The sequence below is a fragment of the Pyricularia grisea genome, chromosome VII, assembly GCF_004355905.1.
Source record: "Pyricularia grisea strain NI907 chromosome VII, whole genome shotgun sequence".
In the NCBI taxonomy this organism is placed as follows: domain Eukaryota; kingdom Fungi; phylum Ascomycota; class Sordariomycetes; order Magnaporthales; family Pyriculariaceae; genus Pyricularia; species Pyricularia grisea.
Window position 1 is genome coordinate 1,191,687 of NC_044975.1, and position 12,958 is coordinate 1,204,644.

Genomic DNA, 12,958 nt, shown 5'->3' on the forward strand with positions numbered 1-12,958 from the left:
GCGCCAAGGTGCTGCTGGCGGCTATGTAGGAATGGGCTGCCACCCTTTACACTGGCAGGCATTGATAGATTGGTCTCCGGGACCAGAACCTCTACAGGAGTTGATATGGTAGGAAATGCAGGAATTATGGTCGCCAAATAGTGGTGACACAAAAAGCAAGGCGGGTACATACCTAGGGAAGGCAGGCATGTACCTAAGGTAGGCAAGGCAGGCAAGGTAGGTACCTAGGTATGTAAGGTAGGGGTTTTGTGCCAACAGTAGGTGTTATGTTGTGAAACTGGGGATGGAACACCGGTTCGAATGGGGCAACTGCATCATACATAGCGCGGGGGTGAGTTTTCCGGTCTGCCTACAGTGGAGGCTTGCACCATGCACCTAATACCTTGATTCGCAATATCCTTGAGGGGATGAACCGAGTTGCAAGGTTGTCCCACAATCTCCTGGTCAAAAAAAAAATCACCAAGGCAAATCTTTTCATCAAAAAAATGGCCTCCCAAAAAAGCCAGGTAATATTCGCGCCCTCAGAAGAACCCCCACGCGGGGTCAAATCCGTCTTCCTGGCCGGCACAACCAGCAAAGTCGACGCGACCGACTGGCGCGAGACTCTATCCACGCTCCTCTCCGACGCCAACATCACCATCTACAACCCATACCGCGCCGACTGGGACGGCACGTGGCGCGAGGACGTCGAATTCGAGCCGTACAGGCAGCAGGTTGAGTGGGAGCTCGACAAGCAGGACAAGGCCGACGTGGTGGTCGTCTACTTCCACCCGGCCACGCAGGCGCCCGTCAGCCTGTTGGAGCTTGGCCTGTGCGCGCGCGTGCCCGGAAAGGCCGTCGTATGCTGTCCCGAGGGGTACTGGAAGCGTGGCAATGTGCAGGTTGTTTGTCGGAAGTTTGGGGTTGAGATGGTGGAGAGCGTTCAGGGTCTTCACGGTGCTATAATGAAGAGGATGGGATGCTAGTGGGCGGTGTAATACGATGAGGGTTTGGTTTTGTTGGTATTTCACTCGATATTTTGGGATTTCGGGTTAGTAGTGGAAGAGAGAGCGAAATTATACCAGCCCAGGTTAACGGCGCATAAATTCGGATTATTATTGGATTGGATACAAAGAATGCGTGGTCATATAGCAAGCAGCAAGGAAATCAGAGCATAGCATAAGAGATACTCTCAGTGGCCAAAACGTCCGTTCGTGTCGTGGTACGTATCTAGGTAGGTAAGATTGGTGAAGTTGTATTAGTGTTCAATGGATTTGTCGCGAAATCGTGCCTTCGATACACCAACAGTGCGGAGATTTCCTAGTGGGGCATGGGCCCATCGTCATCACGACCTTCATTGTCATCCCTGACTACTACAATCATGTCTATGAATCGGTGATGCTTCACAAACCCAAACATGTAACAGCATTGGAGTAGAGTTATCTTGTCAAACAAAGCGATTGGAGGTGCAACACAGCAGTGAAGAATACCCCTTATATATTCGAACAGCAAATCAAGTCTCCTGTCGGGTAAAGTCCCTGGACGGGCGAGCCATCCGGGACAATCGGGCGCTTGACTACCCGCCGAATTATTCTTGACTGTGTAACGAGTACCATCGTCATGGCTGCTAGAACCTGGCTTATATAGAGGTCTTTGAAGCCATGCGGGTGGACGAAATCTCACCATATAGCTTCATAACCCGACGCATTGGTCAAATCGAGGCTATCCCAGCCTACACTTGTAATTAGTGCGCCTGCTCATAACCTTTAAGTCACCGCTATGTCAAGTAGAAGCTCAATAGGACGGGTTGTGAATGGGAGGAGTCGTATATACAGTCCTCTCTGTCGCCGATGTCAGCCTGCCATACTCGGTATTATATACAGCCTTCTTTTTTTTTATCCTTGCTCCCTCTTTCTTGTTTCCTATCGTACACGCCGACCCGGCTGTCTTTTGGGCCAGGTGCTTTTTCACTCCTGTATTGGTTGCCGCCTTTCTCCCGCTACTGTACATGCATTGTACAAAAAATAGAATAAAAATACAGAAAGGAAAAGTAGCTGTGGTATACAAGAAAATTGTCATGAGAAGAGCAGATACTTATCATGCCTTGATATCCCCTGGATAGTGAAGAGAGTATTAGTAGATGTACAAGTCAGGGGTCCTCCCCTGAGAGAAGTCCAGTGCCGTTTTGTAATTGTACAGGGTGAAATTGGTGAATTGTGTGTGTATGATCAGGAGCCCGTCGGTACGAGACCTCATCGGGCCTTTTGATCATCCAGCTTTGGCGCTTCAGGCTTGTTGAGCAACAGCAGAATGCCCTCGTACATGCCGAACATGATGGCAGCGCTGGGCACAGTGCGCAGCAGATGCGGCGTCAGACCTCCCCAGAGACCTGCGACGCCCTCCTCTATCCACACCGTCCGGAAGCACTGGACCAGACCCGTGTACTTGGGTCTGCCGTCGGCCATGGGTGCCTGTCGGAGCCTTGTGCGTGCGACCTCGTGGGGGTACGTAGGTACGGCCGCAAGCAGCTTGGCGGTTCCCGCAGCCACCACATTGCCTGTGTAGTCGACAACCTTGTCCCAGGTCGTCTTGGGCCTGCCGCTGAGCACAAGTTCCTCCTCGCGCCGTCGGAGCGAGGCCTTCATCTGCTCATACAGCACCCAGTGCAAGGTCGACTCGGTCACGCCGAGGTACGAGGCACTCATTCCCTTGTACATGCCACGGATACCCTCATTGCGAAGGACCTGCTTGAGGCAGTCAAAGCTGTTTCGGTACTGCCTGCCTGTGCCGCTACGAGCCGCCGTGCTCTTGTCGAGTTGCAGGCGCGTCTTGATCAGCCATATCGGGTTCGTGGCGGTTGATGTGACGACGCCAGCCGTCATTGCTGACACAAAATTGATCCAGTCTGCTTCGATTCCGCCGTTGAAGTGGCCGGATAATAACTGCTTCATGTTGCCATATGTGAAAAAGTTGATTGACCTCGCGGGTATGACGCCGACCAGGTTGGGCCCGAGACCCTTGAAGAGCGCACGCGGCCCTTCTTGTTTATAGACTGAACCTAAAATCGCAAAGGTCTCGCCTAGGTGGAAGTGCATCATCCGAAAAGGGCCAGTCAGACCACTGAAGCTCTGAACTGCTACATTGCGTTGGCGTATTTGTTGCTGGTAGAAGTCGGATTGCAGTCGCGTCTTGAGCACATCTAATGGTGCTGTAAGGGCTGCTGCTGTCATGCCTCCAATGCTGCAGAAGGGGAATTTCTGGTTAGCAGGGGTTTGAGGTCATACTTCAAAAGCCCTACTCCGGGTGGCTAGCAATCGGTGCATAGTATTGGACAAACGTACCCTCCTGCGACAAAATGCGACCACGACTTTGCGAAGTTCAGGGCCTGGGCTCCCTCTGGCCTCTTGATTGGTACGGCACCCCCTATCTCGCGGGATTGGGAGAGTGGTGGCCGGTCTCCCCTGTCTTCGCTCACATAACTCTTGACGAGCGTTGCCGTTGCCTGTGAGCTGTCCATCATCTTTGCGGTCGTAAAAAGGTGTGACGATGTGCCGAGAGTCCGAATGCAGCTCAAAGTTCTGTGTACTTGGCAAGAGCTCGATAGAGCTTGAGCCTAGGCTGAGCTCAAGCTACCTGGATAGGCTCGTCCAAGCTAGTGGCGAATGGCTGAAAAAGTTTTCGAATGTGGTCGCATGCAGCGTGCCCGTCTAGTCGGTTGCTGTGGGGTGCAATGCGAACGAAAATAGATGATTAGGAGGGGATACGTCGGATACGAAGAAGAGGAGCCGATTCCTGCAGGTGTTGGTAGTACTGATAATCTGAACGAAGCTCGGTCGTCGTAAAATTGTTTGCTTGCAGATGTATCTTGAGCGGAGTCACTATAGTACTGAGGTTGTGACGCGATTGATGATGCGCCTCTAGTTCCGCGACCCAAGAGAAAAAAAAAGTGACAGAAAGTGGAGCCTCATTGGAGGCCCCTGAAGCGATAAAGAACCGATAAGTGAATAAAAGAACATTCTCCAGGCTATGCCTGGTATGTGGTATGGTGGTATTCAATATCCCCAGCTGACTGATGCATCCAATCAAATCACGTCTGGAGCATGATTTTCGGCAGGTCCAGTGGGGGTGGGTTGGGTTACTCCGTACTAAAGAAGTACGGTACTGTACGGAGTAAAGTAGCAATTTAGCGAGGGACCTACATTGAAACAAAGTCACCCTCTTCTACACCTTTGTCCCAACCACATCAACAAGTCGGCATTCTTGAAGCAGCTTGTCCAACAAAACGCCAACAAAAAGCAAGACCAACAAGTAATGTCAACTTTGAGATTGGCCAAAGAAAGCTCTGTTGGCAATGGACAAATGTTAACGGAGACAAAGATCCGTTTGTAGACTAGTACAAACCCCCGCTTTTCGTCCACCCTCACCGAAGAGAAACATAAGCGCTACTTGACATCAGAAGGGTTGCTCGACATAAAAGCTCTTGTCGGTTAATATAGTCCTGCGGGCAACCGCCATTAAGAAACTTCCCCAGCCAATACAAAGTAACAATCTGCACTAGTCGTGAGATTGTTTGCTCTATCACATCTAATCACTTCATCCCTTGCTCCTACTCAATTGACCTCACAACCTATCGAACGTCTTTTACAGCATCGAACCTTGCATCAGGGCAGTATGTGGAGACCAGCCTGCAATACCCATTGGCCATGGAATACACCATCAGCAAAAATTGGAAGAAGTAGAACGCTCTCGATGCGGGACTTGGCATGCTACATACGGTCAAACGCGGCGCGGTAACGGGAGTTGATCCTTCTCTCATGCCCCCCACAGCCCCAGCAGGTGATTTTCAATGGATCTACCGCGTCTGTCGGACCTCAACCCGGTGCAGCCGATTATCAAGTCGCATCGACCTTCTCTGAATCTTCCGCTTACCTACATGCCGAATACGTTTTCCGTAGAATACCACCTCACTACAAGGTGACAAGATAACAATATGTAACCTTGGCCACTGCGCGTCAGCAGTGCCTATGATGTCCTTGCCACATAGCATGATTTGGCTTTTTTCTTTTGTTCTTTTTTGTTCGCAAACGCATCATGCCAACGAGCTATGCCAGCATGAAGTTTGCCTCAACCAAGACCGGTGAAGTGCGGAGCAGAGTAGACCTAGACCTTATTGGGTGGTGAAACAACGAACACTGGCCTTGCTTGGCCGCGTGGCGAACAGCCAGCACTTCAGGATGCGTCGTGTTCAGGGTGCAAAATACAGAAACCCCCACGACTTCATGTTTGCCCGGCAGCAACAGCCGGAGAACGATGAGGGCTGTCTGTCTGCTTTGAGGTTGTTGCAGGGTGATGACGATGGTAGGAAAATAATGGCATAGTTTGTGCTCTATAAATGAGCAGCATCAGCGTGGGTTCGCTTGCCCTTCATCTCCTCCTTCACGGCCTTCTTCTTGTGCTGGCCAACATCTCCTGAGCGCGGATATCATAGCATTCACTTTGAAAGTTGTCACATTTTTGCACCATTACGTTCTTACTCTATAGCGCTCTATTGTTCAAGACACCTGATATACTTGTCTTTCGACATATTTCATTGCTCCCCTGCCCCTGACTTGCCTCGCCGAGCACCAGTCTCTAGCACCTTGCATATCCCAAGGTCCACTACAAAAGCCCCAGCTCCATCAATCGTGGATTTTTGGAGCATATTCAAGCAGTAATATACACTATGTGCGACAAAACCTGGGAATGGCGTGAGTACTTCAAAGCTGTGCGAAGTTCAGAAATACCAAGCAAGACAACCGCGTTGTTTAACTTGAGCTGACTCGATAATACCCATAGACTGCTGCAAGGAGCAATGTGCTGATGAAAGCACCGTTCAAATCATCAAGTGCAACAATATTAACTGCAACTACCGACGTTTCGGCACGTTCAATTCCGAAAAGTCCTGGGGTCCCTCGTACAACAAGTGCCAGAAGCACGGCTACTTATAACCCTCACGATCGCTGTAGGTCTCATTGCCCTTGATCTCTCGTCCTCCCTTATCTTCGCCGGTGTCTCCAACCCCACTTCGAACCCGGTGTTCTGGTCTTTTGTTCGCTGTTTTTGTCTTGCATGCAGAAAGAAGCAGGTCACACTTTATGCAAGTCAGGTCTGGCCAGGCAAACAAGGGTTGTCGACATGGTTTGCGATAGGGGTCTCTATTTACGGCCACAAACATCAGAGCCCTCATGGATGATCGACTTGCTGACCGAAGACTTTGCTGCATCTCCCTAGAAGCGTTTCTAATGCTATGAGCCCTACCTGCCTCCGATTGGACCGATGTTCAACGGTGCCAAGGCATCTTTGTCGGGGGCCGGTGCTGACCGGGTAACAACGGCCGAGAAAATAAAAATTGGCGATTTGTTGGTGGCTCCCATCTGTTTTAGCGTTTTTATCGCCCTGCCTTGCACCCTTTCTTGGTGAGATTTTCATTGATCATTACATCACATCCCGTCTCCACTGATGTTCTTATGTTTCTCCGAACGGCTGATCTCAGGCAACCTGGTAGGCTGTTGGGATCATCTCAGTGGCTCCCGATTTTGACCGAGCCAGGGGGAGTAGTCAATTTTACCATAATTTTCTCTGGTGCCTACGGTCGAGGTGTGGCATTTGTACAAAGACTTCTTTCTGTACCAGGTAGACCTTAAACCCCATATGTACCGCAGTATTAGCTTCCAGTCCTTACCTACAATATTCCGCAATATATAACCTTGTCTGCATTATCAAGTCGATGTCACCTCCTCCTAAGACCTCATATCTTTACTTGGAAATGACTCATCACTTTGTGCAACTGATGATGTTTGCTCCTCTGGTTGTGGCAACAGTCAACTGTAGCTCTGATGTCGTTGCATCATCCCCTGTTTGATACGTGGATATTTCTACCACCTAAAAATATCCCCTCCTCCCCGGAAACAAAAAAACACCATGCACACCTGCCGGTTCTGCTCTGGCGCAGCCGCTCGTCCGAGATTCACTGGACAGGGGTGGTAGCCACTGCAGAGGCTTTTGGTTCTGGGGCCACTACGATGCGGATACTGATCCTGCGCGGAGCTGTTGCGCCGCAGAACTGCGCTCTACCGTGCTTCCCCCTGACTGTTGTCACGTTTTTGCGTGCATATTGGGGGACATGATTGGAAGCCTCGCCATATTCTTTCATGGTGATCTTGAGCAGTAATTTACGTCATTTCTTTCTTTCTTCTTCATATTTGTTCCTGGCTCAACGCCAAGTAGGATCTCTAAGGTCTGGGCCAGATCTTTTCGATTATGTAGTCTGTCTGTCTTGGAGCTACTTGGGATGAAAAAAAGGGCTGGTGGATATCAAACCGATATAATGATGCTACCCTGGCCAAGACTGGGCCTATTCTGGCCAAGGTGGAAAAAAATAAGAAGCAGAAAAAATGTTCCTTTTTGTTCCCCCAAAGGTCCCACTGAAATACCTCATCAATTATCATTCCTCACCGCCATGCATGACCTCCCCAAACCTGTGTTGGGAGTTAGCATGGCCAGTTAAGACAAAGGAAATAGTTTTACCGAGAATAAGAAAAGAAAAATCCCACACCCCTAGAACTTTATGTAGATGCCGAGGAAAGAAGGGAAAAAAGAAACAAATTAAGAAAAAAAAAAAAAATAACTGAAGCTCATCAATGGCCTGTCCAGAAGGGTCTCATTCTATCAGTAAGCCCGTGCACAGTGTCGAACCCCAAGCTGGGAAAAATCTCGTTGACAGAGTAGACCGATCAGCTTCCACGCCAAGACTGCTAGCATCTTATGTCGTGCATGCTTTTTTTTTCAGACCTCTTATTTTTATTCTTTTTCCCATGGCCACATTTCCATCGGTAACCTTGTTGATGTAGACGAATAGTGTAACGAGAGAAAGAACAACAGACGAAGCAAAAAAAAAAAAAAAAAAAAAAAAGATTTAGTAAGTTATGGCGGCGGGAGCAGTGTTTGAGCCGCCGGCACCAAAGGCGCGGCAGATTATCCGCTCCATGACGGCGTACTCGAGCGCCGCGGCCTCGGCCAACGTCATGCCGTCGAAGCGGTCGTCACGAGGCAGCTGCAGCTCCCACCAGAGGTAGCCAAAGTAGAGATCCGTGTCGCGGCCGTAGCTCGTGATTAGGGTTCGCTCCTTGAGTGGGAGGGAGTTGACGAGGCGGGTCGTCTCCTCGCGGATGATGGCAATGTAGTACTATTTTTTTGGTGGTCGTACAAGAACGGTCAGTTGTTGATCTTTTACAGTCGGAACAGGAAATTCACAAAATCACCCCAAACTGCTAGTGAGGAGCAGGAAGAAATATTGGAGAGGGGAAAAGTCAGAAGAAGAAAAAACGTCACTTACCTCGATCATGTCGAGCGGAAAGTTGGCCTTGGGCGACAGCGCATACAGGTGAAGCCACGAGCTGGCGAACCGCGGCAGGCCGTACTCGAGCCTCCTGGCCTCGGACATGTCGACAATGGTGGCGATGTTGTCCTTTTGCACCACGGTGAAGCCCGGGCAGGTCATGGCAGCGTGGACAAGACGCTTCCGCAGCGGCTCGTTGAGTATCTCCTCGTGGCGGCCGTGGGCGATGGCCGAGCTCAGCAGCCGGATCAGCGAGAAGCAGGCGTTGTAGATGGCGTGGCGCTGGCGCAGCGTGATCAGCTCCGTCATGGGCCAGGGGAGCTTGCGTATCGTGCTGATCATGCACTCGTATGGGCGCTGGGGGCAGTCGCGGGAGAAGGGGGACTGATTTTGGATGTCAGTGTTAGTGAAGTGCTGAGATGGGCTGCTTGGGCCTAGCGATGGGAGAAGAAGCGGATGACTGAGAGCTTACACGCTGCGGAACCTCGACATGCTTCACCAGCATGGTCATCTCCTCGTCGTTGATGAAACCTTTAAAGTTCTCCCAGGGCTCATTGGGCTTGAAAGGCTTGATTGTGGGTCGGATACCCTCCCAGAAGACGCCTTTGGCCGATGGAAACAAGTCCTTCATGAGAGCACCCTGCGACGACAACTCAACCTCGATGGGACGGTCTCCCAAACGGCTGAGACGACCACGCGTGATGGTGGCCTGATGTTTGTCAACGGCCTTGATGGCATCCTGAAGAGTGACGAACTCGACATATGCATCCATGGTTTTGCTAGTAACGCGCTCCATGATGATGTGCACGGGTTCTAGGTTATCATTGAGAATCTTGGAGTTGCGTCCTAGAAATGCGATGATCTCTACTCGGCGGGTGGCGAAGGGGATCTGTTGATGGTGGTTGGGTGGTATAAAGTTAGTAAACCGGTGTATATCCCGCCAAAAACAAAAGACAGAAGTATAACTAACATTCTTGAGCTTCACCACTCCATTGGTGCAAGCATCAGGTGCAATGACACGGGCAGTCTCGACAAAGGGGAAGTTGTTGCTGTCGAGTGCCTCAACTGCTGAAGGCCGACCGGTGGGGCCAGAAGTCAGATCATTCAGGGCTCGCGAGCGCTGAGATCTAACATGCTCCGGAATATGATCTACGGTCGGACGAAGTGCCATCCGTGGCATGCCAGACTTGTCGTACTGACCGGGGTTATATATTTGAGTGAACAAGGGAGCATTATCTTGCTGCACCTGCTGTGGGAGCTGAACTTGCTGGTACGATGCAGCAATTTCGGCCTGAGCATTTAGCGTGTAGATAGGGCCGTCTGCAACATTGTGAGTAGTCGGAACGGCAGGCTGGTGGCTCACCGTAGAGAACAGGCTGTTGGATTCCTCATAGGTCGATTGGGCATCAAAAGCCACAGTCTGGCCCTGCGGGTAAGTGTTTTGGGTTTGGAGGCTTCCAAGAATGTTTGGGACAGACTGAGATCCTGGGAGCTTGCCAACGGGACGGCGGACATGAACATCTCCATCTCCTAGCTGGGGGTCAAAGGGGGATGTAGTGGGGTCAAGGGGTCTGTTGGCTGATTTCATGGAATTGAAAACCACCTTCTTGGAGTTGGATGCGTTGGCGTCAGCGGCCGCAGCATTCTGCTTGACGTATTCCAAGAAGTTGAGCCGGACACCGCCATCGGTGTCTCCAATGTCAGGAGATGAGCTGTTGGCGACGGCTGTCGCCATTGTTGCTCGTTGTCTTTGAAGAGAGTGGTTTTGCTAAGTACTGGGTTTGTCAACAATCTGAGTTGAAACTGAGATCAGGCGGTGGACACATCGATTTTTTCCGAGGCCCATCTCTAGATAACCAGAGAAACGATTGCTACGACCAAGGAAGCAACGCCTCGGAAGCAGAGTACCAAGTAAAGAAAAAGAGGCCAACGGCCACAAGATGGATGAAGTAATACGATGGAATAGGGAAGAAGAGACGGAAGATTTACAGGAGGAGGATAAAATCCAAATAGGGCAAAGAAAAGGAAAAAGGGTAAAATATTGATATATCAGGAGCAACTTACCTGTAGACAAGATTATTAAATAGATGATAGCTTCTTAGGGTTGTATTTGAGTAACTGATCAAGTTGTGGGATGAAGAAAAGGATGCGTTTGGAACGAATTTTGGTTGTGAAGAAAGTTGCCAAAGTTGAAAGGTGGTGACGCAGAAATAAAAAGCTGGCAGTCAGATTCAACATGGCCGTGTGTCCGAGTGTGAGCAGCCAGCCAGCTGGAACGAGGTCAAAGTGGGCCGTAACAAAGCTGTTTGTCGAAAACTGCAAAAGTGAAAAGGCAAACACGGTGTGCGCTTAGTTGATATTATTCAGGAAATTTCTGCCTGGTAATCCAAACAAGGGACTCAAAAGAGGGAGTGGGAAAAATTAGCCCACGGGTGACAAGTCCAGCTTCGAAGGAGGCTAGACTGGCTATGATATTCTGACTTTTTGTGGTTTGAGAATTTTCAAAAATATCACAAAAGCCCATATGAGCCAGTTTTTGTTCTCTTTCTTATTTGGGCCACCGAAGAAGCAGAATGAATTCATTCAGGCCGATGTGATAGTAACTTGCTCACAATCAGTTTTGGAAGATGCTCGGATTGCAGGTCACAGGGTTTTCAGCATCTTTGACACGTGCTGGCCGCAAAACAAAGTGAACAGGCCGTTGGGACCCAAAACAGATGGCAAAGCTCCTGGCCGTATCATCAGCTCCAGATGACAGGCTAGCTATGCTTATAGGTTAAGGAAAAGTTCGCCAGGCTGCTCGTCGTCAAGCTGAGCTCACTTTACCAACACTAAGGCATGCTTTCTCCACAAGAAATTTCCTCAGTTAACGGGACTATCCAGTGGTTTCCTACCTCTACATCGATTTACCTTGCGCGCCATGCTAATCGCTAGTCTGGCGTACTCATAGATCAACCGACAGAACCAGAAGAAATATCAACCGAATTCAGGTGGTGAACCACCCACCAATGTGGGCTGATGTTAATTTCCTCTGTCGGCAATGTAATGGTTTGCTAATCAGTCTTGAGGTTTTGCTGTTGTCGTTTGGATAAGGTGCGGTGGATCTGGTGCCGGCAGACAGGCATCCCCAGCTAGCTGTAGTGGTTAACATATCCGGACAATTTCCGCCAAAATCAATCGCAAGCTACACACAAATAGGAGTTTAGATGGGGTAATTCTCAAGCACTTTATTGTCAGGCACTTTATTCATAATCTTATGGCTTGTCTTTTTTTTAATAAGACAAGGAACCCTGTTTCTGCCAACAACGCCAGTAACAGAAACTCTCGACGTGTACAGCTTTCGCGATCAGTCGAACTGCACTAAAGTTAGCATCCATGTATACAGAAAAAGGTGGATCGATACAGGGGTACAGGTACACATACCGGTGTTAAGAAAGACTCGGCCACAAATCTTGCCCTTGCGTTCAGCTAGACAAAGAGAGGACCGACAGTTAGTGATTATTCGGAATGTATGCAGCAGCCTCGATAGAAATCCAGGGATTGCCAACTTACGAAGAGCTTCATCTCCGAAATTTCCTTATCAACCTCCTCCATGAACTGTATGATGAAATCAACCAGCTTGTGCTTAAGCATCTCTTCCGTATGGAAGTTGGTAATCAAGAAGGAAATGTCATATCCCTGAAAAATTGAGCATAGTCGTTAGTCTCCGCCGTGCCCCAAAACTCGGCATGTGCCCTGACTCTGCCCCCCCTGTGGCGGTCCCTCCTCAATGTCTCCCTCCCCCTCTCAGTACGCACCTTGATAGGCTTCCTCCTCAGAATAAAGAAAGACTCGGCGCGCTGGGTCAAGAAGCGCGTAAACTTATGGACCAGGATGTGCTCGATCTCGTCGGCCTGCTTGATCTTGATGCTGATGCGGACACTGTTGACGCTGGGCTCGATGAGGACGCGCTCGTTTTCGTTGCGCGCAATCGTCAGGGGCGTCAGCAGCACTTCGGGCGATGTTTGCGCCTCAATCTCGGGCACGTTGTGCCTCTCCGACGCCTGCGACGCAAAGTTGGACAGGCAGAGCGCAGCCGTAAGACTGCTCCGCACCGCCTGGAGGTACGGCCTGAGGGATTGGGACTATGTTCAGTGCAGTTTTGATTTCATTTTTTGGCCGTCAGCTTCGTGGATACAGATAGCATGATTCAGAGATCCAATCGGTGCCGGGGTCGAGATGGGAGGGATAGAGGCTGACCATCGTGAGTTGTAGTTGTGAGCTTGTTCTGTCTCTCGGCTTGGTAAGCTCACCGCACCCCGAGATTCAAAATTCTCGAGGTCGCCAGTGCCGCCGCTTGGGTGCTTCTCTAGCTTCGTTCGTCCCAAGCAATAGATGAAGGCCAATGTGAATTGTTCGGCCGTGCTTTGGTGATAGTCTTCATCAACGGCGGGCAATACTGGACAGGACAGGACGTCGTCACAGCTCGTGGGGATAGTGGGGCCATCACTGTGCTCCGGTTACATCAGCAAGCGTCGCAAGGCAGTCGGCGGGGAGGTTCTCAGTAACATGATTGGCTCAAGCTCACTCAGACAGCTCCATCTTTCGTCAGCACCTCAACGG

At 50.2% G+C, this 12,958-nt stretch overlaps 5 protein-coding genes across 5 annotated transcripts; 2 read left to right on the top strand and 3 right to left on the bottom strand.

Moving 5' to 3' along the window:
- Nucleotides 1-485: 485 nt before the first annotated feature.
- On the top strand, nucleotides 486-965 carry PgNI_10385 (uncharacterized protein; the record flags this gene model as incomplete). Its single annotated transcript, XM_031130356.1, has 1 exon — nucleotides 486-965. One exon carries the CDS (start codon nucleotides 486-488, stop codon nucleotides 963-965), a length of 480 nt encoding a protein of 159 aa, XP_030979782.1.
- A 764-nt stretch (nucleotides 966-1,729) lies between these two features.
- PgNI_10386 (uncharacterized protein) lies at nucleotides 1,730-3,870 on the bottom strand. The gene is made up of 2 exons (XM_031130357.1): nucleotides 3,321-3,870; nucleotides 1,730-3,219 (listed from the first exon to the last, which is right to left on the bottom strand). The coding sequence occupies exons 1-2, from the start codon at nucleotides 3,497-3,499 to the stop codon at nucleotides 2,232-2,234; spliced, it is 1,167 nt and encodes a 388-aa protein (XP_030979784.1). The 5' UTR covers nucleotides 3,500-3,870; the 3' UTR covers nucleotides 1,730-2,231.
- A 1,343-nt stretch (nucleotides 3,871-5,213) lies between these two features.
- On the top strand, nucleotides 5,214-6,272 carry PgNI_10387 (uncharacterized protein; the record flags this gene model as incomplete). Its single annotated transcript, XM_031130358.1, has 3 exons — nucleotides 5,214-5,337; nucleotides 5,815-5,980; nucleotides 6,250-6,272. The coding sequence occupies 2 exons, from the start codon at nucleotides 5,214-5,216 to the stop codon at nucleotides 5,964-5,966; spliced, it is 276 nt and encodes a 91-aa protein (XP_030980005.1). The 3' UTR covers nucleotides 5,967-5,980; nucleotides 6,250-6,272.
- A 1,661-nt stretch (nucleotides 6,273-7,933) lies between these two features.
- On the bottom strand, nucleotides 7,934-10,091 carry PgNI_10388 (uncharacterized protein; the record flags this gene model as incomplete). The annotated part of the gene is made up of 4 exons (XM_031130359.1): nucleotides 7,934-8,203; nucleotides 8,354-8,740; nucleotides 8,829-9,245; nucleotides 9,327-10,091. 4 exons carry the CDS (start codon nucleotides 10,089-10,091, stop codon nucleotides 7,934-7,936), a joined length of 1,839 nt encoding a protein of 612 aa, XP_030980000.1.
- A 1,476-nt stretch (nucleotides 10,092-11,567) lies between these two features.
- PgNI_10389 (uncharacterized protein) lies at nucleotides 11,568-12,937 on the bottom strand (the record flags this gene model as incomplete). Its single annotated transcript, XM_031130360.1, has 6 exons — nucleotides 11,568-11,711; nucleotides 11,780-11,824; nucleotides 11,909-12,034; nucleotides 12,154-12,480; nucleotides 12,649-12,844; nucleotides 12,924-12,937. 6 exons carry the CDS (start codon nucleotides 12,935-12,937, stop codon nucleotides 11,703-11,705), a joined length of 717 nt encoding a protein of 238 aa, XP_030979781.1. The 3' UTR covers nucleotides 11,568-11,702.
- Between the last annotated feature and the right edge of the window lie 21 nt (nucleotides 12,938-12,958).